Below are 23,681 nucleotides of genomic sequence, written 5' to 3'. Positions count from 1 at the left end.
GTGAAATTACCTCACTTCCTGTTGGGCGTGGCTAATGCATTGGCATTACATTTTTGTCCGGCTTAGTGAGATACATATGCGTACCAAATGGCATGCCACTACTACAAACTACATGGCACCCAGGCACCTTAATGCGGGAGGCCAAAATCACAACGACTTAGGGGGCGCTATAGAGGCCCGGAGCCCCGGCCAAGTTTGGGCTTCTGGTTCTGAGTAGCGGTGGCAATTCTCGGAACTGGTGCCAAATTTCGTGCGTTTTCGCCCATGGCAAGCGCCCCGAAAATGGCCCAACAGCGGAGAAAAATAAAGAAGAAGAAGAAGACGGAAGAAGAAGAAGAAGAAGAAGACGGAAGAAGAATAATAATAATAGTGAACTCTTACAAGAACAATAGGGCCTTCGCCCATAGGGCTCGGGCCCTAATAAACGCGTTGAAAACAAGAAACAATCTCAGTGCGTCAAGACTGCAGGGAAACGAAACAAGCACTCAGATGTGTTCTCTTTACCAGCGCCGGCGATTGCTATAGGTGACCGAGGCAATTGCCTAGAGCGCAAAGTGTGCCCAGGGGCGCCAAGCATACCTGTCAACTTTGAGGTTTGAAAAAAAGGGATATTTCCCAGATTTTAACTCAAAATAAGGGAAAATTTCGGAAAGTCAAACTTTCCGAAAATTTCAGAAAGTCGGTAATCGAACTGACTTTTCTTCACAAAATTAAATTCGTCCTGCCATTTGGGCAAGTAGCGGCAATACACCTTTTTTGGTTTTGCCTCGCTCCTTTCTTTATTCATGTCTCTAGTCTCGCCGTCTACTGAAACTCGCTCCATGAGGAAATAATTACGACCATCTTTTAGTTTTGTGAGAAGTTCCGAGCAGTGACCTTGGTCAGACCATAGATTTACATAGAAGACTAGATGCCTCGTCCCCGTTGCCCGTCAACGAAGTCGAACGTCCGCACATGGCGGCCATCTTACCTCAGACAGCTGGCTTACCCATTACATTGTGTTGGTAGCGATATGTACTTTTCAGATGACCGTAACTTCCTCAAATTTCAATCGATATTCAAACGGTTTGGTTTGTTATATAAAACAAACAAACGGAAGTATGTATTTATGATATTAATGATGAATAATCATTTTATGTTTTTAAAAATACGCATAGCTTGGCGAAAATATTTCAGTATACTACAGACTGTAAGACAGGATGCATGCTGAAATTCCTATGCTGTGAGAAGCCTAACACTGCATACTTATGGATAACTGCGGCCTTAGGACAAATAACCATACAATTTATTTCCAATTTTTAGTGAAAATATTTTTACATGTGATAGGGCCGTAGGGGAAGCTAAAGTTAAATAAACAGCTTACTCACGTCTGAAACTTCAGAAATACTTCATCCACCTCAAAAACCTAATGCACTCACATCATAGCATAATAACAAATGCACTGCCCGAGTAAGTAATAGTATAAAACAGTGACAGCGACTCATGGTAGTTTGTGACAAAAAAAAGCACTTAATTAATCACGTGGTTATACTTCCAAGGATAAAAAGATATCTTTTACATTTACAAAAAGAACATTCGAAGCTGATTATCATGTCAAAGTCAATATATGTTAGCACAGAAGATTGAAATTTCATTTGACTAGGCTCCAATGTGCAGTTAAAATAAAACTAAACATACTGATATAAACATCTACAATTAAAACAGACACACACATCAGCTTGTCATCAAAGTCAGTACTTTGATTTCTTGTAAATCATAATGTGAGTGCTGGGCTGTGCTTGCGTAAGTCTTCATGCCCCTTGTCTGTGGTAAGATGGCCGCCCTGTGCGGACGTTCTGGAATACGCGGTGAGGAATCTAGTCTTCTATGTAAATCTATGGGTCAGACTAGCGCTATGGTTCTGACAGTCTTCTTCACAGACATGCAATTAAAATCAATGTGTAATTACTAGACTGCCACCTGCTGTACTGGAGAGGGTGGGGACGTGAATTCATGGCCCGACTTCCTGCTGTAAACTCCTGTCAGAGGCGCGTCATGAATTCTGGACCTACCGACTTTTATATAATGTGAAAATACGGGATATTTTCGGGAAAATAAAAATACGGGAAGACAGCGGGAAATAAGTCAAAATAAGGGATTTCCCGGGAAAAACGGGAGGGTTGACAGGTATGGCGCCAAGGGCGACCAAAACCCCACCAAAAAGGAGGGATGGAGTTATTGAATGGAGATGTTACCAAGTGCATCAGTGGTGTACAGTGTTTTCAATCACTGTGCTGCCGAACTCTAGTACCGCGGAACACTAGTGTGCTGTGAGAGATCACCAAGTGTACCATGGAAAATTATAGAATGACTGTATATTGTAAATATTGGCAACAGCGTTTTAGTTTCAGTCAACATTTTCTATTGGTGATGTGCCTTGAGATTTTTTCATTGAAAAAAGTGCGCCCTGGCTCATGAAAGGTTGAAAACCTTTTTTACAACACCTCTGATGCGGCTGGGGATGTAGAAATACGCGCTCCTTACCTCTGCTGTTACACTACCTGTGACAGTAGCTTCTGCTGAAAGAAGCTTTTCAAAATTAAAACTGCTGAAGACATACTTAAGGTCAACAATGAGTCAAGAACGTCTGAATGGGCTTGCTCTGATGAGCATCAACCAAGAGATCTCAAGAGAAATATCATTTGATGATATTATCAAGGAATTCGCCATTAGGAAGACCAGACGAGTCCCATTGTAATGTTACTTCAATAACAAAGTACCCATAATAGCACTTTTGTTTGAAAATACAGCCCATTGATGTCCTAACAGGGTGCTTAAGTTTGCACAATTTAGAATTGTAGAATTTTTTTATTCATTTAATTTGTTAATTCTTCAGAGATGACTTAACTTTTAATAGCAAAAAAGAAACTAAAAATAATTTATTGTTTATTGTCCATGCACTACATTTTGAACAGGGTGCGGAAGAGTTTTTGCCCATTATATGGAGATATGTATTGAATTTGTGTGGTCACTTTACTTTGTGACACTTTATGTGAATAATGATAACAATAATAACAATAATGAAAAAGATAAAAATTACTTCTTGTTTATTGTCCATGCACTGTACATTGTTTAATAGTAATAGAATAGAGTGATTAGATTAAAGTGTTATTTAGATGTTATTAGAGGGTTTTTTTTCTGGGGGGGGGGCGCCAAAACTCAATCTCGCCTAGGGCAGCCAAAGACCTAGAGCCGGCCCTGCAAAGGAAGGTCAGTTTTATAGCTTCTCTAAAGAGCTAAACTGTTTTCAGCTGTGCTAACATGATTGTACAAGGGTTTTCTAATCATCCATTAGCCTTCTGAGGCAATGAGCAAACACATTGTACCATTAGAACACTGGAGTGAGAGTTGCTGGAAATGGGCCTCTATACACCCATGGAGATATTGCACCAAAAACCAGACATTTAGCCCATGTTTACATTAGACCGTATCAGCGGATCATCAGATTAACGTTTTTAAAACGATTAGTGTGCACACAGCAACACCAATACACGATTTGCGTGCACACAGCAATACCAATACACGGATACGCTCGGCTCCGCAGGCATCCTGCGCTCCAAATCACTCCGCCCTGAACAGCGAGTGCCCTCTGGAGGGTGCGCACTCCGGCCTTGCGCAGCTCACAGAGCACGCGAGTGTAGTGCACAAGCTGTGATTTGGGACTGAGCCGCTGTGTGTGTGATCCCAGCGCATATCACTTACCACTTGCAAGTGGAAGGATGGCAAGCCTAAAGACAATCATAACTACACAATGGGCAGTATTTGCATCAGTATTTGCAGTATTTTCATACTTTTATACTCTTTAATGAAAGGTGATACAAGGCGGAAGTCCGTGCCGTTTTTCAGCAGTCGCGTCACATGACCAACGCCAGCGAATCAGGAAGGTGGATGTCATAGTGACGTTGTCCAATGAGACACCAGCTAGAGCTCAGCACAGCGTATCCGCGTATTCTGAATATTTACACAGCACCGGAGCTGACACGATCTGGATTGAATATGTGGACGCTGGCGGATTCCCGTTTCCCGGCGTTTCCAGGCGTTTTAATGTAAACGGACAGTGCATCCGCGAAGAAAACGAGACACATACGGTCTAATGCAGGGGTACTCAAATAGAAATGATGAGGGGCCACATTTTTTTTTTTTCATTTACTCAAAGGGCCATTTATTGAGAATGTGTCTGATACATGCCATAATAATGTAACGCATTTATTTTAACGTTTCCTTGTCATTGAACACAACAGTATTAGGGCCTACCTAAAATAAAAATATATTTTTCATTTGGGCATAAATAACTGAATAAAATAAATAAAACAAATAAATAACTGAATAAAACATTACCCTGTTAATAATCCAAAACAAATACCCTTCAAGCTGCCCATTTTCTGTGCTTTGGTTAACAAACTCAAGAACTAACTCACACTCTCAATATTGCTTAATGGGAGAAATGGCCTCGTGTGTCTTTGGCCAATGTTTGGAGCCTTGGTTTGAATGGTGTGATCGCCAGGGAGACACACTGATGTGTATGTTCATTAGTGAGCCGGTTGCAATACCGCATTTTTATTTTATTTTTACCTTTTTATTGCCGCGACACTTTCTTGGCAGGTTAAACACAAAGGTCGAGTGCTGGACGGTGGAAGAAAGAACGCAAACCTTTCTGTCCATTCTGGTTGGAATTGGCGGTTCTCGCTGTCCAGTTTTCTTTTTGGTGCAAACTTCGAGCATGCCATTGTGGCTACGGCCGGTAAACTGACTGTCTGGAGTTTTGCGAGGGCTTAGATTAGCCTTGCTATTTGTTTATCGTTGCCATGGAGGCAATCCTCACATCTCGTCGCAGCGCGAGGGGCGCTCTTTCAAAATAAGAGCGGACAGCGCGATTGAAAAAAAAAACGAATTTAAAAAAAACACACACAGAACAGCTCGCGGGCCAGAAATAGACCCCCCGGGGGCCTAAAATGGCCCGGGGGCCGCTATTTGAGTATGGGGGGTCTAATGTAAACGTAGCCTTAGTAGAATTTAGCTAGAATAGTCATTTACCACATTAACAATGTATAGAGTGGATTTCTGATTAGTTTAAAGTGATCTTCATTGAAAAGAACAGTGCTTTTCTTTCAAAAATAAGGACATTTCAAAGTGACCCCAAACTTTTGAATGGTAGTGTAGATATAAATATCTTATGCCAAATTATGGCACGTTACAAAAAATGAAGAAAAAATCCGAGTCCTCGTCTCCAATTTATGAGTCCAAATGCAGTTAATGTACGAGTCTGAGTGCAAGTCATCAGTGTTCAAGTCCAAGTCAAGTCACAAGTCCTTAAAATTAGGGCATGAGTCGGACTCGAGTACTACAAGCCTGGTACAACCATCCAATACACCGAATGAATATAATACCTGATGCAGCCATTTTAGCTTTGATGTAGTTAAAAGCTTGGATCGGATCTTGCGTTATTTGTAAGCCACCGTGGATAACAACGCCGGCCAATTAAATAAATACAAAGTGGTTTTAACAGTGTAGTTATTTTTAAGCAACTACTTCAATTCATGCACCATGGTTACACATACAGTCCTATGCAAGAGTCTTAGGCACATGTCAAGAAACGCTGTGGACTGTCAAGTACTCGAGAGAGGCAGATGTATGTGCAGAAGTGTTTATTTTAATAAAGTGCAATGTGTAAACAAACACCAAAGGCAAACAGTCCAAATCAGCAGGCAAGGTCATAAACGAGAAAACGGGCAAAGGGTCGGTCGAGACGCAAACAGGATTTCAGAGGCAGAACGAGAACTAGCAACAGGAACAGGAGTCGAGAAACTAGGAAAACAACAAACACGGGGGGAAAGGCTCGGTAATGCACACTGAACGTGGTGTAATACTTTGCATCGCCTTAGCATCAGTGCAGTCTTTAAATAGCCCAACCCTTAGTTCTCTAATAGAGTTCAGGTGCGCCTTGTTCACGGCGCGTGTGCTGGAGCTTACTCGGCGCATGCGCAGCCCGAGACACGCCTTCAGTTGCACGCGCCACAGTGCGCAGGACTGACATGGACCAAAAATGATGAAATGAAATGGTTCAACATTAAAAAAATACTCTAAACAGTAATCAGTAAGCCATAATGAATGAAACAAAGTCAGTATTTGGTGTGAGACGACCCTTTGCTTAAAAAAGAAAAATAGCAGTCTCGGGTACAGCGAGTGCAGTTTTATGCGGAAATGAGCTGTAGGTTTTACTGAGCGTCTTACAGAACCAGCCACGGTTTTTCTGGACACTTTGACTGTCACACTCGCTTCTTCATTTTGCCCCAAAACCCAGCAGCCTTCATTATGTTTTCTTTTTTTCATCTGAAAAGTGCTCTCTTATGGAATACACTGCTCAGATACAAACTTTTTTTTTTTTTTTTTCCTGTAGCATTTAATTTTGTGCTGGGGAAAAAAAAAACGTTTGGACTCTAAAATGCTTTTGTACTGACTCGATAATGTAGAAGTTATAAAATAGAAATCTGTAACAAAGTTTGCGTTAAAAAAAATAGTGTGCCTAAGACTTTTGCACAGTACTGTATATCGCAAACATAGTTGCATTTACACCAGAAATTTTATTATTCATAAAAATCCGATTAGTTCGAGAAAATGTTTTCCTGTCCTACTCTGAGTTCATGTAAGTTACATTACATATACACTACCGTTCAAAAGTTTGGGGTCACTTTGAAATGTCCTTATTTTTGAAAGAAAAGCACTGTTCTTTTCAATGAAGATCACTTTAAACTAATCAGAAATCCACTCTATACATTGCTAATGTGGTAAATGACTATTCTAGCTGCAAATGTCTGGTTTTTGGTGCAATATCTCCATAGGTGTATAGAGGCCCATTTCCAGCAACTCTCACTCCAGTGTTCAAATGGTACAATGTGTTTGCTCATTGCCTCAGAAGGCTAATGGATGATTAGAAAACCCTTGTACAATCATGTTAGCACAGCTGAAAACAGTTGAGCTCTTTAGAGAAGCTATAAAACTGACCTTCCTTTGAGCAGATTGAGTTTCTGGAGCATCACATTTGTGGGCTCGATTAAATGCTCAAAATGGCCAGAAAAATGTCTTGACTGTATTTTCTATTCATTTTACAACTTATGGTGGTAAATAAAAGTGTGACTTTTCATGGAAAACACAAAATTGTCTGGGTGACCCCAAACTTTTGAACGGTAGTGTACATATAAGGAGACTCACTAATCAGAACCTCGGCAAATTGTGCAATTGGTGATGACAGATTTCACTGTTGAGTTTGCAGTAAATAGCTTGTTTTTGCACAAACATGTTGTGAAACTCAGGTTGTTTCATATTAATGACTTGACATAAAACACTCCAAAATCAGACCAGTAAGATTAGCTATTAACACTGGGACAAAAGTAAAGGCACCCCATCAAAAGACGAAAAGTCAGTGTGTGACTATGGAAGCTGAAATGCTACAGTGGTTAAGGGCCCGGTCCCACAACACTGATAACTCTAACTATACCTATAACTACAACTCTGACTATACCTCTGTCTGAATTTAGTTCCAGTCTGGAGCAGTCACACTACAACTATAATCCCGACTATAATATCGCTTGGTCCTGACACTCAGGGAAATAAATGCATGCAGTTTAGGAATAGTCATGGAAGTTTTTTCCAAGTAGTAGCACATTATTCCAGATCATACTGTACAGCTTGGACTTCAAAACAACCCATGCACACACTCCGGTGGTTGATAAAATACGGATAGGTCACAGACTACGGAAATATGATAAAGGATACAAAATACAGAGTGGTTACGGATTTTAATACGGATGCATCACGGATGCTAATACAACCCCGATTCCAAAAAAGTTGGGACAAAGTACAAATTGTAAATAAAAACGGAATGCAATAGTTTACAAATCTCGAAAACTGATATTGTATTCACAATAGAACGTAGACAACATATCAAATGTTGAAAGTGAGACATTTTGAAATTTCATGCCAAATATTGGCTCATTTGAAATTTCATGACAGCAACACATCTCAAAAAAGTTGGGACAGGGGCAATAAGAGACTGGAAAAGTTAAAGGTACAAAAAAGGAACAGCTGGAGGACCAAATTGCAACTCATTAGGTCAGTTGGCAATAGGTCATTAACATGACTGGGTATAAAAAGAGCATCTTGGAGTGGCAGCGGCTCTCAGAAGTAAAGATGGGAAGAGGATCACCAATCCCCCTAATTCTGCGCCGACAAATAGCGGAGCAATATCAGAAAGGAGTTCGACAGTGTAAAATTGCAAAGAGTTTGAACATATCATCATCTACAGTGCATAATATCATCAAAAGATTCAGAGAATCTGGAAGAATCTCTGTGCATAAGGGTCAAGGCCGGAAAACCATACTGGGTGCCCGTGATCTTCGGGCCCTTAGACGGCACTGCATCACATACAGGCATGCTTCTGTATTGGAAATCACAAAATGGGCTCAGGAATATTTCCAGAGAACATTATCTGTGAACACAATTCACCATGCCATCCGCTGTTGCCAGCTAAAACTCTATAGTTCAAAGAAGAAGCCGTATCTAAACATGATCCAGAAGCGCAGACGTCTTCTCTGGGCCAAGGCTCATTTAAAATGGACTGTGGCAAAGTGGAAAACTGTTCTGTGGTCAGACGAATCAAAATTTGAAGTTCTTTATGGAAATCAGGGACGCCGTGTCATTCGGACTAAAGAGGAGAAGGACGACCCAAGTTGTTATCAGCGCTCAGTTCAGAAGCCTGCATCTCTGACGGTATGGGGTTGCATTAGTGCGTGTGGCATGGGCAGCTTACACATCTGGAAAGACACCATCAATGCTGAAAGGTATATCCAGGTTCTAGACCAACATATGCTCCCATCCAGGCGACGCCTCTTTCAGGGAAGACCTTGCATTTTCCAACATGACAATGCCAAACCACATACTGCATCAATTACAGCATCATGGCTGCGTAGAAGAAGGGTCCGGGTACTGAACTGGCCAGCCTGCAGTCCAGATCTTTCACCCATAGAAAACATTTGGTGCATCATAAAACAGAAGATACGACAAAAAAGACCTAAGACAGTTGAGCAACTAGAATCCTACATTAGACAAGAATGGGTTAACATTCCTATCCCTAAACTTGAGCAACTTGTCTCCTCAGTCCCCAGACGTTTACAGACTGTTGTAAAGAGAAAAGGGGATGTCTCACAGTGGTAAACATGGCCTTGTCCCAACTTTTTTGAGATGTGGTGTTGTCATGAAATTTAAAATCACCTAATTTTTCTCTTTAAATGATACATTTTCTCAGTTTAAACATTTGATATGTCATCTATGTTCTATTCTGAATAAAATATGGAATTTTGAAACTTCCACATCATTGCATTCCGTTTTTATTTACAATTTGTACTTTGTCCCAACTTTTTTGGAATCGGGGTTGTAATTTACGGATTGGTCACGGATGTTTCAGTATATTACAGATTGGTTACTGATTTCGTACGAATGATGCACCACTGATAAAAAAAAACAAAACAAAACATTAAACAATTAAATAAAATAATTCAATGTTTGGACTGCTGAAGTTCATAATTAAAATATCTTACCTGCATTTGTATGTTTACTTTATTAATTTACTATTGATATTTCATGGAAAATCACATATCCGTGAATAAAAGATCCGTGCTTTGTATTATATTTTTTATTTTCCTTGAATCCGTATTCCATGACTTCAGGATGCAGCAAGGATGTACAAAGATGCCCCAGGGGAAAAATAACACGTGCTCTGACCACGTTACATGGAAACAATTATGTGATTGGTCAGATGTTTTATCGGATCAGGTCCAGGCCTGGAAAAATCGCTCTAGAAGCAAGCTCACCGATACGGATAAACCTAGGCCTGGGCTATAGGTATCGTTATCGGTCTGGTGTGATCACCAACCACATAAACTCCAGGGGACCGATTTATTATCGTTATAGCTATTGTGGGACCGAGCCTTTAGCCTCATTACTGCAAGATTTAGCACATGACATGCTTAGGAGATGCTCTTTCTTTGTTTAGTCATTGTGTTGTCATTTTTAGCTTTGTGAGCTTTGGCTTTTATGATGTTTTGTGGTTGTTGTGAAATATAAATCAGCTGTGTGATGATGATGATCGGTACTTTAATGAGCATGAGTAAAATTTGCATTACTGAAACTTTATTTGGAAAACATTTGCACAAATAATGTTTCCTGAAATACTGATAAATGAGGCACACTGATTCTAATATTGGAATCTATCTATCTATCTATCTATCTATCTATCTATCTATCTATCTATCTATCTATCTATCTATCTATCTATCTATCTATCTATCTATCTATCTATCTATCTAGGGTATTAGGCAGAAAAAGAAATTTACCAGTCAAAAATAATATTTTATATAATCCTGATAAGCACCGCAGGTGCGAAGACGAGCGCCGCAGGCGCGAAGTCCCTCTAGGGGGGTCTGGGGGCATGCCCCCCCAGAAAATTTTTGAAATTTAGACTTCATTTCCTGCATTCTAGGACATTTTCAGGGTGAAATGGCGTGTAATTTTTGATCAGAAATATTGCATATTTTTACTTTGTATTTTTTTCAGTTTCACTCCTGAATGTATCAGATGTATGTATGGTGTTTGATTTGGTAACAAAAGTGAAAAGAAAATAAACAACAATGAATTGTATATAATCTTTTGATCTAGTTACAGTATTTAATAAAAAAAAAAAAACAACAGTATTCTATTTTACCATACCCCAATGAAACCCCCTTGTTAATCAATGTATCACACATACCTTTTCTGTCTTTTTGTGGAAAAACGAATCAGTTTTTGTCACATTCAATTTGGGGCGTTTGTTGGGATTCATCTTGATCCAGAAGAGTGAGTCAGCAAAAAAAAATGCGGTTCTCCCGCCAAGAAAGAGGAAACTACAACGCAGGGTGTTTGGCAATTTTCGACCAATCAGAATTCGCGATTTATTCAGTCCGCATGTTACAAGATTCAGTGCGGGCCAAAATGGCGGAAACGATGAAATATTCAGATTTTTCATTTCAAGTTTTCAGTATTTTTCGTATTAAACTGTGTTTCTTACGATTTGTAAATGATGGCGGAACCACACACGGACTGGCCATCGGGAGTAGCGGGAGTTTTCCCAGTGGGCCGGTGGTTCAGTGTGGGCCAGCGGAGAAAAAAAAAAAAAAAAAACAGTTGCGCGCTGGCCTTTAATATGATAAGCAATGTTAACAGTTTCTTTAACAAACTGTTAACATTGCTTATCATATTAAAGGCCAGCGCGCAACTGTAATAAGCAATGTTAACAGTTTGTTAAAGAAACTGTTAACATTGCTTATCATATTAAAGGCCAGCGCGCAACTGTTTTTTTTTTTTTTTTTCTCCGCCGGCCCACGCTGAACCACCAGCCCACCGGGAAAACTCCCGCTACTCCCGATGGCCAGTCCGTGTGTGGGCGGAACATAACTGGATTTATCGGATGACATGTGGGAGTATTCATGTGCGAAAATTTTCGGCATTATCGTCCGTTTCAGTATCCGTCTGTGTGTATACTTGCCCGTTGAAATCGGCAATTGCCCGTCAAATTTACGGGTGGACGGGTCTCTGCCTAATACCTTATATCTATCTATCTATCTATCTATCTATCTATCTATCTATCTATCTATCTATCTATCTATCTACCTATCTATGGCCAAGTTTACATTAGACCGTGCCTGTCTCGTTTTCTTCGCGGATGCACTGTCCGTTTACATTAAAACGCCGGGAAACGGGAATCCGCCAGGGTCCACGTATTCAATCTAGATCGTGTCAGCTCCGGTGCTGTCTAAACATTGAGATACACGGATACGCTGTGCTGAGCTCTAGCTGGCGTCGTCATTGGACAACGTCACTGTGACATCCACCTTCCTGATTCGCTGGCGTTGGTCATGTGACGCGACTGCTGAAAAACGGCGCGGACTTCCGCCTTGTATCACCTTTCATTAAAGAGTATAAAAGTATGAAAATACTGCAAATACTGATGCAAATACTGCCCATTGTGTAGTTATGATTGTCTTTAGGCTTGCCATCCTTCCACTTGCAAGTGGTAAGTGATATGCGCTGGGATCACACACACAGCGGCTCAGTCCCGAATCACTGCTTGTTCACTTCACTCGCGAGCTCTGTGAGCTGCGCAGGGCCGGAGTGCGCACCCTCCAGAGGGCACTCGCTGTTCAGGGCGGAGTGATTTGGAGCGCAGGATGCCTGCGGAGCCGAGCGTATCCGTGTATTGGTGTTGGTGTGTGCACGGAAATCGTGTATTGGTGTTGCTGTGTGCACACTAATCGTTTTAAAAACGTTAATCTGATGATCCGCTGATACGGTCTAATGTAAACATGGGCAAAGTTTTCCTCTGAGCTGCTGATCTGTTTTCTGAGTCAGACAAAGCAGCCCGTATCAGTATTTTAGAAAACCACAATGGAGTGTAACGGCTCAGTGATTCAGCAATTCGAGCGTCCTGCATGAGAAGTGTGCACTAAGGCATTATAAATGCTTCTAAACATCTCGGAATGCCCTTAAATCTCTCCTGCGATCGTGCAGCCTGGTCTGTTTTTAGCGTGGCGTGCAGCTTGAAGCAGATCTGTCTCAAAAGCAAATGAGGTGTTTTATTTATAGTTTGATCGATGTGAAATCGAGGTCTGATAAAACCTTCTATATATTTAGCATTTCTTGAATTGGGGGATCAACAAACCCAGACTGGAGTGAATGTAGTGAAGAGAGAAGACATTTAGAAAGACGATAAAAGGTGACCGTGTGGAGAACCTGGACTGGAAACGCTGGTCTCCTCTTACACACGTCGTCCTCGGTCGAAACACTTTGGCTCTCTTTAATGAGATTTCTGTGTGTAAGGTAATGCAGTGTGATGCAGGTGGGTTGATATTTGTGTGGAGGCAGCACTTCGCTCCTCTCCAAAACAATAGACAGATTTGGGGCGTGTCTTCTCGACGCGTGGGCAGAAACGTGCTTGGGGGAAGGGTGTTCAGTCATAGGTGAAGTTTTGAGGATCCCCCTTTCCCTTTTACCTCCAGCCATGGTGGCTCCTTTGGGAAATGTTAGATTAGGGTTAGGACTCCAATCTCTGCACACATTTCGATTGCTCCCTCCTCACACGCTGACTGAATGCCACAAGAACAATGTGCTGTGAGCCAAATGCGCACACTCTTTCCCTAAGGGGGCTGTTATAAAGCCTCAGCCATATGGGGCCACGCGGGCGCTGAATTAACCAGCGGCACAATCACAACACCACCAGCCCCGTGTTCACAACAGAGCTGCCATGAATTAAAACCAATTAGACCACAAGATCCCCCAAAGCACTGAACCCAGACACATTTCTCTGTTTGCGATTAATGGAGCGTTTTGATTTCTATCTGTATAGAAGCCAATTTCTGGCAGGTAGAAAAGAAAAAAAATTGCAAAACATATTTTTTAATTTTTTTTATTTTTGGCAGCAGCACTTTAAAGCTCAAAATTTGGATTATTGTTTCAAGTTGCACTCAAAACAGGCAAAGGTTTGTCATATTAAATCAACGTTTTGAGATAAGTTGCCAGAAATATAGGAAAAATTTACTTATGCTACTTATGCCAGGTTCAGATTACACAAATTTAGCCCGAATCAGGTCCAAGCATGAAGGAAGCCATGGCCTTATGGTTAGAGAAGTAGTTTTGGGACCAGAGGTTGCCGGTTTGATTTGCAGGATCAGCAGGAATGGCTGACATGCCCTTAAGCAAGGCACTGAACCCCCAACTGATCCCCAGGCTGCTCTGGGTATGTTCTATGTCGCTCTGGATAACTGCGTCTGCTAAATGTCTGTAATCTAATGTAATGTAATAATTGAAGATCAACGATGTGGCATCTGGGACGCCCCAACAAAAACTCTACCATATCAGAATTTTTTATATTTTCTCACCTAGTTTGGCAACTCCTACAATATGTTCCTGAATGTTCCTTCTGTAACTATGAAAGAATTTCTTGACCCTCCTCCCTGACGACAAGCAAGGACATAATAAATGATGATTGGTCAGGGTCAAACTTGGAGTGCTGCCAGTCTCCCAACTAAGATACGGCAAGAATTTTTGGCAACATGAAAGACAAAAATATCATGTAGTCTGATCCCGGCATTAGCAGAACTGGACATCCATTCCAGTCTCTTCCTTAAGCTAGCTAAAATTGGGGGGCGTCGTGGCTCAGGTGGTTAAGGCGCCATACCATGAATGCGGGCGACCCGGGTTCGATTCCGGCCCGAGGTCATTTCCCGATCCCTTCCCGTCTCTCTCCCGCTCATTTCCTGTCTCTACACTGTCCTATCCAATAAAAGGTGCAAAAAGCCCAAAAAAATATCTTTAAAAAAAAAAAAAAGCTAGCTAAAATTGAATCAAAAGAACTGCTTTTTCATTGGTGGTGATTATTATTATTAATTAGGAAGGAATAACACATTGTGGCGGCGGCACGGTGGTGTAGTGGTTAGCGCTGTCGCCTCACAGCAAGAAGGTCCTGGGTTCGAGCCCCGGGGCTGGCGAGGGCCTTTCTGTGTGGAGTTTGCATGTTCTCCCCGTGTCCGCGTGGGTTTCCTCCGGGTGCTCCGGTTTCCCCCACAGTCCAAAGACATGCAGGTTAGGTTAACTGGTGACTCTAAATTGACCGTAGGTGTGAATGTGAGTGTGAATGGTTGTCTGTGTCTATGTGTCGGCCCTGTGATGACCTGGCGACTTGTCCAGGGTGTACCCCGCCTTTCGCCCGTAGTCAGCTGGGATAGGCTCCAGCTTGCCTGCGACCCTGTAGAACAGGATAAAGCAGCTAGAGATAATGAGATGAAATGAGATGAACACATTGTGGCGTGCTGTTATAGGAAAATAATCATTACTTTTAATGTTATGGAACGTCTGCAAAACAAATTAGTTCTTGATATCACTTGTGTTATAAGAGCTATAAACACTCATTCTCAAAGTTAATAAGGTAAAAACAAACAAACAAAACCCAGCATGTCATGCAACTGAGAAACTGCCAAGCGTAGTGGCAGAAAAACTACAAGCACTGACACTGGAGACTCCTTCCCTAAATATTACATAAATGTTTCCTAATAAAATTTTTCTTTGTTAACGACACTTTTTTTTCTTTCAAATCTGTTTATTAATAGTCTTAGATTATGCAAAGCGGCTGTCGTACAAGTCCTGAGGTATTTAAGTTATTCCATGAAATCGAGTCGTACATGAGCTGATAGCCGACAAGGAGCATAGCACTGAGTTGGCTATAAGCCGTGTGCGACGAGATTGAGTGGAATAACTGTGTTTTATTCTATCCCCATTCACTGGATTTTGAGAAACAGAGCATTTTTATTTTTATTTTTTGCAAATTCAATAAATAAAAACTTTATACAAAACAACCGACAAAAACATTTCCGCTTAGAATGTAAACAAACTGGCGAAATGACGGGAGCAATTTGTGAAAAATGCTTTAATAATAATAATGATAATAATAATAATAATAATAATAATAACTCTTGAAAAATAAAGAAAAATCCGTTCTTACCATCAAATACTTTTATTCCATATTTTGTTGCTTTTTTTTGTATTTTTTGGGGTTTTGTTTTCGAGTAGAGTTTTTATTTCGTCCTCGGTTGGTTCAGCAACACGCTCCGCCATTTTGTTTTTCTCTCCTCACGGTATGAGCTGATATCCTAGTAGTAGAGCAGCCAATCAGAGCGCACAATTGCTCATATCCAGTGAATGTGAATAGAATAAAAGCTGTTACTATAGAAACAATGTGTTTGAATAAGTAAATATGTATGTTATTATTGTTATAGCTGGAATTACTTCTGGACATCGTCTGATTTGATTAATATAGAAATTAAAATACTTGTAAAGACGCTTAAGCGTTAGAAAGGTGCTATTTCTGCTTAATTTTTTTCAGTGATTATGACTTTGTGACATATCAGTTTTATTTATTTATACAGTACTGCGCAAAAGTCTTAGGCACATGTAAAGAAATGCTATAGACCAAAAATGGCTTAAAGAATAATGAAATTAAATGTTTCAACATTAAAACATACTATAAACAGTAATCAGTAAGCCATAATAAATGAATCAAAGTCAGTATCTGGTGTGAGACGACCCTTTGCTTAAAAAAAAAAAAAAATAGTAGTCTGAGGTCCAGTGAGTGCAGTTTGATAAGGAAATGATCTGTAGGTTTTACTGAGCATCTTACAGAACCAGCCACAGTTCTTCTGGACACTTTGACTGTCACACTCGCTTCTTCATTTTGCACCAAAACCCAGCAGCCTTCATTATGTTTTCTTTTTTCATCTGAAAAGTGCTCTCTTATGTAATACACTGCTCAGCCCCAACCTTTTTTTTTTTTTTTTTTTTGCCTGTAACATTTAATTTTGTGTTGAAAAACAAATGTTTGGACTCTAAAATGCTTAAGTACGGAAGCCGCGAGAGGCCCTTCATATAATCTTTTTTTTTATTCACCTTGTTATCCCGAGATAACGACATAATTAATTCAGGATCTCGAGAAAACAACACAACTAATTTGAGATCTCGAGAAAACAAAACAATTATTCCGTGATCTCGAGAAAACAAAACCGTTATTCCGAGATAACGACATAAATAATGCAATCTCTCCCTGTGTCAACCCCTGATCAAAATATTGTCTTATTAGGTGATCGATTATTCCAGACATTCTAATGACCAAAGTTGCGTCTATACAGAATGAGAAATAGCCCCAAAGTCAGCATATCACAAGTCTCTTGGCGCACCTGAATGAACCATTTCTCAGCTGTTTACTCGAGATCATGAAATAATTGTTTTGTTTTCTCGAGATCTCGAAATAACGGTTTTGTTTTCTCAAGATCTCGAATTAGTTGTGTTGTTTTCTCGAGATCCTGAATTAATTATGTCGTTATCTCGGGATAACAAGGTGAATAAAAAAAAAAGGATTATATGAAGGGCCTCTCTCGGCTTCCATACTTAAGACTTTTGCACAGTGCTGTATATTTTTGTAGACAAGGATTTAGCCAAATTAGCTGAACCCTAACTAACCCTGATCTTTACTTCTGTCCTTTCCAGAAGAATCATTTGGCCCAAGCCATTTTCCAGGTGAAAGCCTTCAATCAGACTTTCAACCTCGACTTGGAACTGAATCAGTGAGTACTCTACTCTATCCCTAGTATGCTTTTTCTCTGCTGTTTGAAATGTAATTGCGCAATACGTATGCTGTAAGCTTATAATGCTGCTATTACATTGTTATAACATGAGCATTCATACTGTAACGATTAAGAGGTCAGGTAAAATGAACCGGACGACATGAATAATGCGGGTAGAAAGGTTTGGAGCGATGGAAAGAACAAGCGTTTTAGAGCTGCTGATGGACTGCTGGATCATAATGGCTGGAGATTTATGCTGAAACCTCGAGAGAGGATCCTTGCCCTGAGTCCTATCGATCACTGCATCCGGCTGATGGGAAATCATCTTGCGCGCTCGCTGTCTTTGCCGACAGCGAGTCTACAGAGTGTAAGACTGTAAGCATCTGCATATTTATGAAGGAACGAACATGGACGCAAGAGTGATGACCCCAGTTCCAGGCCTCCCTCTGTTGCACAGATAGCAGTACTGAGCCGTTTTTTTTTCTGCTATGAGAGAGAGTAGGCGTCGACTCATCCCTTACCCATAACCTTAACGTTAAACATCTGTATGTTTTTCCACAAGAGTTGTCTTGTAAGCAATTGCACAAGTATGCAATCATGAGCCCAGGTTTTAATGACCGAAAAACTGGATAGCTGCCGTTTTGTAACGGCTGCTGGCTGCAGTCCGAAACTTGTCTTTCTCGTGTATTCATTCCATACTAATCACTTTCTGTGCACTGTGCACTGCTTTCTGGCGTATTTGCTACTAATGGACTACGCTTTCAGCTCTGTCACTGGAAATAGAAGTGTGGCTGCAAAACAGCCCTGAAAAGTGTCCATATTCTTAGGCTACGTTCACACTGCAGGCTGAAGTGACTCAAATCCGATCTTTTCGCCCATATGTGACCTGTATCCGATCTTTTATTGACGATATGAACGACACAGATCCGATTTTTTTCAAATCCGACCCAGGCCGTTTGGATATGTGGTCCTAATTCCGATTCCTATCCGCTCTTTTCATATTCGACTTCAGTCTGAACCGCCAGGTCGCATTCATCCGACTTACACGTCATCAACAAGCCACAAACATCACTATTCTGCGCTGAAGTAGGCGGCGGGTCTCTCAAAAAAAGTTACAACATGGCGCATATGACATCAATGCGAGGGACGCTTCGGGCTGTGAAGGTTCTGAATCTTCTCAATGGAAGGACGCAGAGGTTAGGGAGCTGATTTCCATTTGGGGGGATGCAGCTATTCAAGCTAGATTGGATGGGTCATACCGCAACCGGGCGGTTTTACTTCCGTAAACACTGGCCATGCTCACTGCGTGTGACGTCGTCGTATCCTGCAATGCGCATGCGGAACACTTTTAGGTCGCTTTTCGTTCATACTGAGGATCACATACAAGTCGCATATATTTGTGAATGTGAACGACCTCACAAAAAAATTGGATTTCACAAAAAAATCGGAATTGAGCATTAAGCCTTGCAGTGTGAACGTAGCGTTAGAAATGTCATTTGGTTTGGCTGGTGATGTCCATGGAGCCTCACTGATCTGGTACAAATAATCCATGTGACAGCCATTTGACAGCATTAAGCTTCCTCCTCAGAGGTTTTGTTTAAACCCGATTCACTTCTTCAGTCACATTGGATTGGGTAAATAGAGATTGAGCTAAATCTTACAAAGTGATTTAGCATTAGTCCAGTTTAAAGGGCCATTTTATTTTATGACGAGACTTAAATCCCTGTCTGGGAAACCGGCCCGTAATGAAAGAACATGCTGTTTATAACGCTGGTTCAGAAAAGAAAGTGTTAATTACGGTGCTTTCAAGGCCTCATACAGTTTGATTTACTCCATATATCAGTATCACTTTCTGTTCTCTTTCCTTCAGTTCTTCCTTCTTTCCTTTTGTACTTCTTTCAGTCCTTTGTTCCATCCTGTCTTCCTCTTTCCTTCCTTCCTCTCTTCCTTTCCCTTCTTTTGTTCCCTCCGTCCTTCCATCCTCACTTACTTTTCCTTCCTTCCTTCCTTCCTTCCTTCCTTCAGTCCTTTCTTCCATCTTTCCTTCCTTGCTTACTTTTCCTTCCTTCCATCCTTGATCCTCTCTTCCTTCCTTTCTTCCTTTTCCTTCCTTCAGTCCTCTCTTCCTTTTTTGTTTGTTCGTTCCTTTCTTTCTCCCTTCCTTTTCCTTCCTTCAGTCCTTTCTTCCATCTTTCCTATGTAGTGGAAGTTCATTGTCTATCTCATCTCATCTCATTATCTCAAGCCGCTTTATCCTTCTACAGGGTCGCAGGCAAGCTGGAGCCTATCCCAGCTGACTACGGGCGAAAGGCGGGGTAGACCCTGGACAAGTCGCCAGGTCATCACAGGGCTGACACATAGACACAGACAACCATTCACACTCACATTCACACCTACGGTCAATTTAGAGTCACCAGTTAACCTAACCTGCATGTCTTTGGACTGTGGGGGAAACCGGAGCACCCGGAGGAAACCCACACGGACATGGGGAGAACATGCAAACTCCGCACAGAAAGGCCCTCGCCGGCCCCGGGGCTCGAACCCAGGACCTTCTTGCTGTGAGGCGACAGCGCTAACCACTACACCACCGTGCCACCCATTGTCTATCTATTATAGATATTTTAAGTTCGTTTCTTAGACAAGGATTTTTAAAACTTGTTACCTCGTTAACAGTTTCGGCGAGAATCTTCTGCCTTCTTCAGAAACAGTCACCAGATGTCGAGTGGTGACGTGCCTTATCAGCTGATGTTGCGTTACGGAGGCGTGAACGTCCCGCCCAATTTGACAGGTAGTTCACGCCTCCTGCTGTCAGGTCGCTCCTCCAGGACGGCGCTCCAGGTGTGCGACAGCGCGTACGCTCCCTCATCCCGGTTCACCGTCCTCTGCGCCCGCTTACGTATCTCCACCGCCTCTAAAATCCAACGCTGGTATCTATTTTCTTCGGCGCGAATGACTCTGGCCTCTTCCCAGTTCATTATGTGATTTTGCCGTTTGCAGTGGTCTGAAATGGCTGATTTTAGGTTTTCTTGGTTTGCTTTTTCTTTTTCGGATCTTGTGAGTCTTTTTGTTGTTTCTTTTTCACATTCTATTTGGTGTTCTTTCTTTCGAGTATGGAAGCATCTGCCCGTTTCACCAATACAGACTTTATTACATGAACGGCAAGGGATTTCATAGATGACGTTGCATTTATTGTCCAGTTGTATTTTGTCTTTGGGGTGAACTAGCAGCTGTTGGAGGTTCTTGTATGGTTTGACCGGGGTGTTGATGTGGTATTTCCTCATGGATCGTTGGATGCGTTCTGTGACTCCTTTTATGTATGGTAGTGTGACAAAACCCCGGTTTGTTTTTTCTTGTTTGTTTGTTTTTTTCCTTTGTGTCTGTAATTTCCCTTTTCGGAAAACATTCCATCTTTCCTTCCTCTCTTCCTTTTACATTCCCTCCTTCTTTCCTTCCTGTTTTTATATCTCATATCATCTAATTATTTCGAGCTGCTTTATCCTGTTCTACAGGGTCACAGGCAAGCTGGAGCCTATCCCAGCTGACTACGGGCGAAAGGCGGGGTACACCCTGGACAAGTCGCCAGGTCATCGACACAGATAACCATGTATATAAAATGAGGGCGGCACGAGGTCCGGGTTCGAGCCCCGTGGCCGGCGAGGGCCTTTCTGTGTGGAGTTTGCATGTTCTCCCTGTGTCCGCGTGGGTTTCCTCCGGGTGCTCCGGTTTCCCCCACAGTCCAAAGACATGCAGGTTAGGTTAACTGGTGACTCTAAATTGAGCGTAGGTGTGAATGTGAGTGTGAATGGTTGTCTGTGTCTATGTGTCAGCCCTGTGATGACCTGGCGACTTGTCCAGGGTGTACCCCGCCTTTCGCCCGTAGTCAGCTGGGATAGGCTCCAGCTTGCCTGCGACCCTGTAGAACAGGATAAAGCGGTTAGAGATAATGAGATGAGATGAGATGAGATGAGAGAGGGGATATTACATGGTTGCATAAAGATTTGAAATTTATCTTCGAGTGGTGAACATATTCATGAGTGAAAATATTTTCAGCAGGAGAAGATAAACTTCATATCTTCGCACCACTGTGTAATGTTCTTTATATTATATGGACACATCATTCACACACACAAAAAAAATCCAAGTTAATCAGAAGAATTTTCATTTTGAACCGGTTCGCCATTTTGACAACGCGCATTTTGGTTCTCCATGTCCTGGATGGAACTTGTATGAAAAATACGAGCAGCGTATTTCCCAGTAAAACGTGTGTGTGTGTGTGTGTGTGTGTGTGTGTGTGTGTGTGTGTATACAGTGGCGTGCAAATGTTTGGGCACCCTTGCTGAAAATGTCTGTTACTGTGAATATTTAAGTGAGCAGAAGATGAACTGATCACCAAAAGGCATAAAGATAAAGGTGACATATTTCTTTAATACTTTCCACAAGATTACATTTTTATTTCCATCATTTACAGGTGTAAAATACCAAAAATTGAAAAGGACCTGAAGCAAAAGTTTGGGCACCTGACATGGTCAGTACCTAGTAACACCCCCTTTGGCAAGTATCACAGCTTGTAAACACTTTTTGTAGCCAGATAATAATCTTTCAGTTCTTACCTGGGGGATTTTCGTGCATTCGTCCTTGCAAAAGGCTTCCAGTTCTACAAGTTTCTTGGGCTGTCTTGCATGCACTGCTCTTTTGAAATCTATCCACAGATTTTCAATGATGTTTAGGTCAGGGGACTGTGAGGGCCACGGCAAAACCTTCAGCTTGGGCCTCTTGAGGGATTCCATTGTAGATTTTGAGGTGTGTTTTGGATCATCATCTTATTGTAGGACCCGTCCTCTTTTTAACTTCAACTTTTTTACAGATGGTGTGATGTTTGCTTCCAGAATTTGCTGGTATTTATTCGAATCCATGCTTCCCTCAACCAGTGAAATGTGCCCTGTGCCACTGGCTGCAACACAACCCCAAAGCATGATCGATCCACACCCATGCTTCAGAGTTGGAGAGGTGTTCTTTTCCTGGAATTTGGCACCCTTTTTTCTCCAAACATACCTTTGCACATTGTGGCCAAAAAGTTCTATTTTGATTTAATCAGTCCACAGGACTTGTTTCCAAAATGCATCAGGCTTATTTAGATGTTCATTTGCAAACTCCAGACACTGAATTTTGTGGCTCGGACGCAGGAAAGGTTTTCTTCTGATGACTCTCTCATGAAGGTCATATTTGTTCAGGTGTCGCTGCATAGTAGAAGAGTGCACCACCACTCCAGGGTCTGCTAAATCTTTCTGAAGGTCTTTTGCAGTCAAACAGGGGTTTTTATTTGCCTTTCTAGCAATCCAACGAGCAGTTCTTTCAGAAAGTTTTCTTCATCTTCCAGACCTCACCTTGATCTCCACTGTTTCTGTTAACTGCCATTTCTTAATAACATTACGATCTGAGGAAACAGCTACCTGAAAACACTTTGCTACATTCTTGTAGCCTTCTCCTGCTTTGTGAGCATCAATTATTTTATTATTCAGAATGCGAGGGAGTTGCTTAGAGGAGCCCATGGCTGTTGATTTTAGGGACAAGTTTGAGGAGTCAGAGAATTTATACAGCTTTGAAATCTGCATCATCTGACCTTTCCTAACCAAGAATTTGAACAAGCCACAGCTCAATAAGCTAATTAAGGTCTGGAACCTTGGTAAAAGTTACCCGAGAACTCAAATGTATTGGGGTGCCCAAACTTTCGCATGGTGTTCCTTTTCTTTTTTCACTCTCCAATTGTATAAAACAAAAATAATACACAAATCTTGCATAAAACGCTGAAAAGAAATCTCGTCTTTACCTTTATGCTTTTTGGTGATCAGTTCACTTAACTATTCACAGTAACAGACATTTTCAGCAAGGGTGCCCAAACTTTTGCATGCCACTGTGTGTGTGTATAAACATAGTGGTCGTAACTTGAATGCCTATTATTGAAAAAATAATGTCCAACTTTTGTGAAATGGAAAAGTTAAAAGTTATTAGTTATTCGTAAATGTTTGGACCTTATACACACACTAATGGCGTATTCACACCTACGTTGTTTGGTCCGGACCAAACGAACCAAATTTCCCTTGGTCCGGACCTTTTGGGTTGGTCTGAATACAAACCGCCGAACTCTGGTCCGGACCAAACAAGCGGACCGAGACCGAGCTGCAAGGTCGGACTCGGTCCGGACCAAAGGAACCCTGGTGCGGATCTTTTGGAGGTGTGAAAGCAGACCGGACCTAATCTGACAGTTTTGCTTTTTTGTACCTCGGGAGCTTCCGTCGTTTGTCGAGCATTATGGGAAACAGAGTCTTGACACTCCACCGCAAAGTGCAAACACTGTTTCGGTTGTCAAGGGAACCTTACAACAGTCGTTCAGTCATTCAGACCAGTGGTAGGCTAGACTACAGAGTACAAAAAATGAGTAGGGGG

The 23,681-nt window shown here is 41.6% G+C and overlaps 1 protein-coding gene across 2 annotated transcripts in view; it reads left to right on the top strand.

Annotated features, from left to right (window-relative positions):
• Positions 1-23,681, top strand: part of adam22 (ADAM metallopeptidase domain 22) — a 308,389-nt gene that overhangs the window by 14,572 nt on the left and 270,136 nt on the right. For both annotated transcript variants that reach the window (XM_060900250.1, XM_060900249.1), the window contains exon 3: positions 17,161-17,237. In XM_060900250.1, the coding sequence (XP_060756233.1) occupies positions 17,161-17,237 (77 nt within the window). The remainder of the gene's footprint in view (positions 1-17,160; positions 17,238-23,681) is intronic.

Source organism: Neoarius graeffei, chromosome 19 (assembly GCF_027579695.1).
Source record: "Neoarius graeffei isolate fNeoGra1 chromosome 19, fNeoGra1.pri, whole genome shotgun sequence".
In the NCBI taxonomy this organism is placed as follows: domain Eukaryota; kingdom Metazoa; phylum Chordata; class Actinopteri; order Siluriformes; family Ariidae; genus Neoarius; species Neoarius graeffei.
This window is presented reverse-complemented; position numbering and strand designations above follow the sequence as displayed.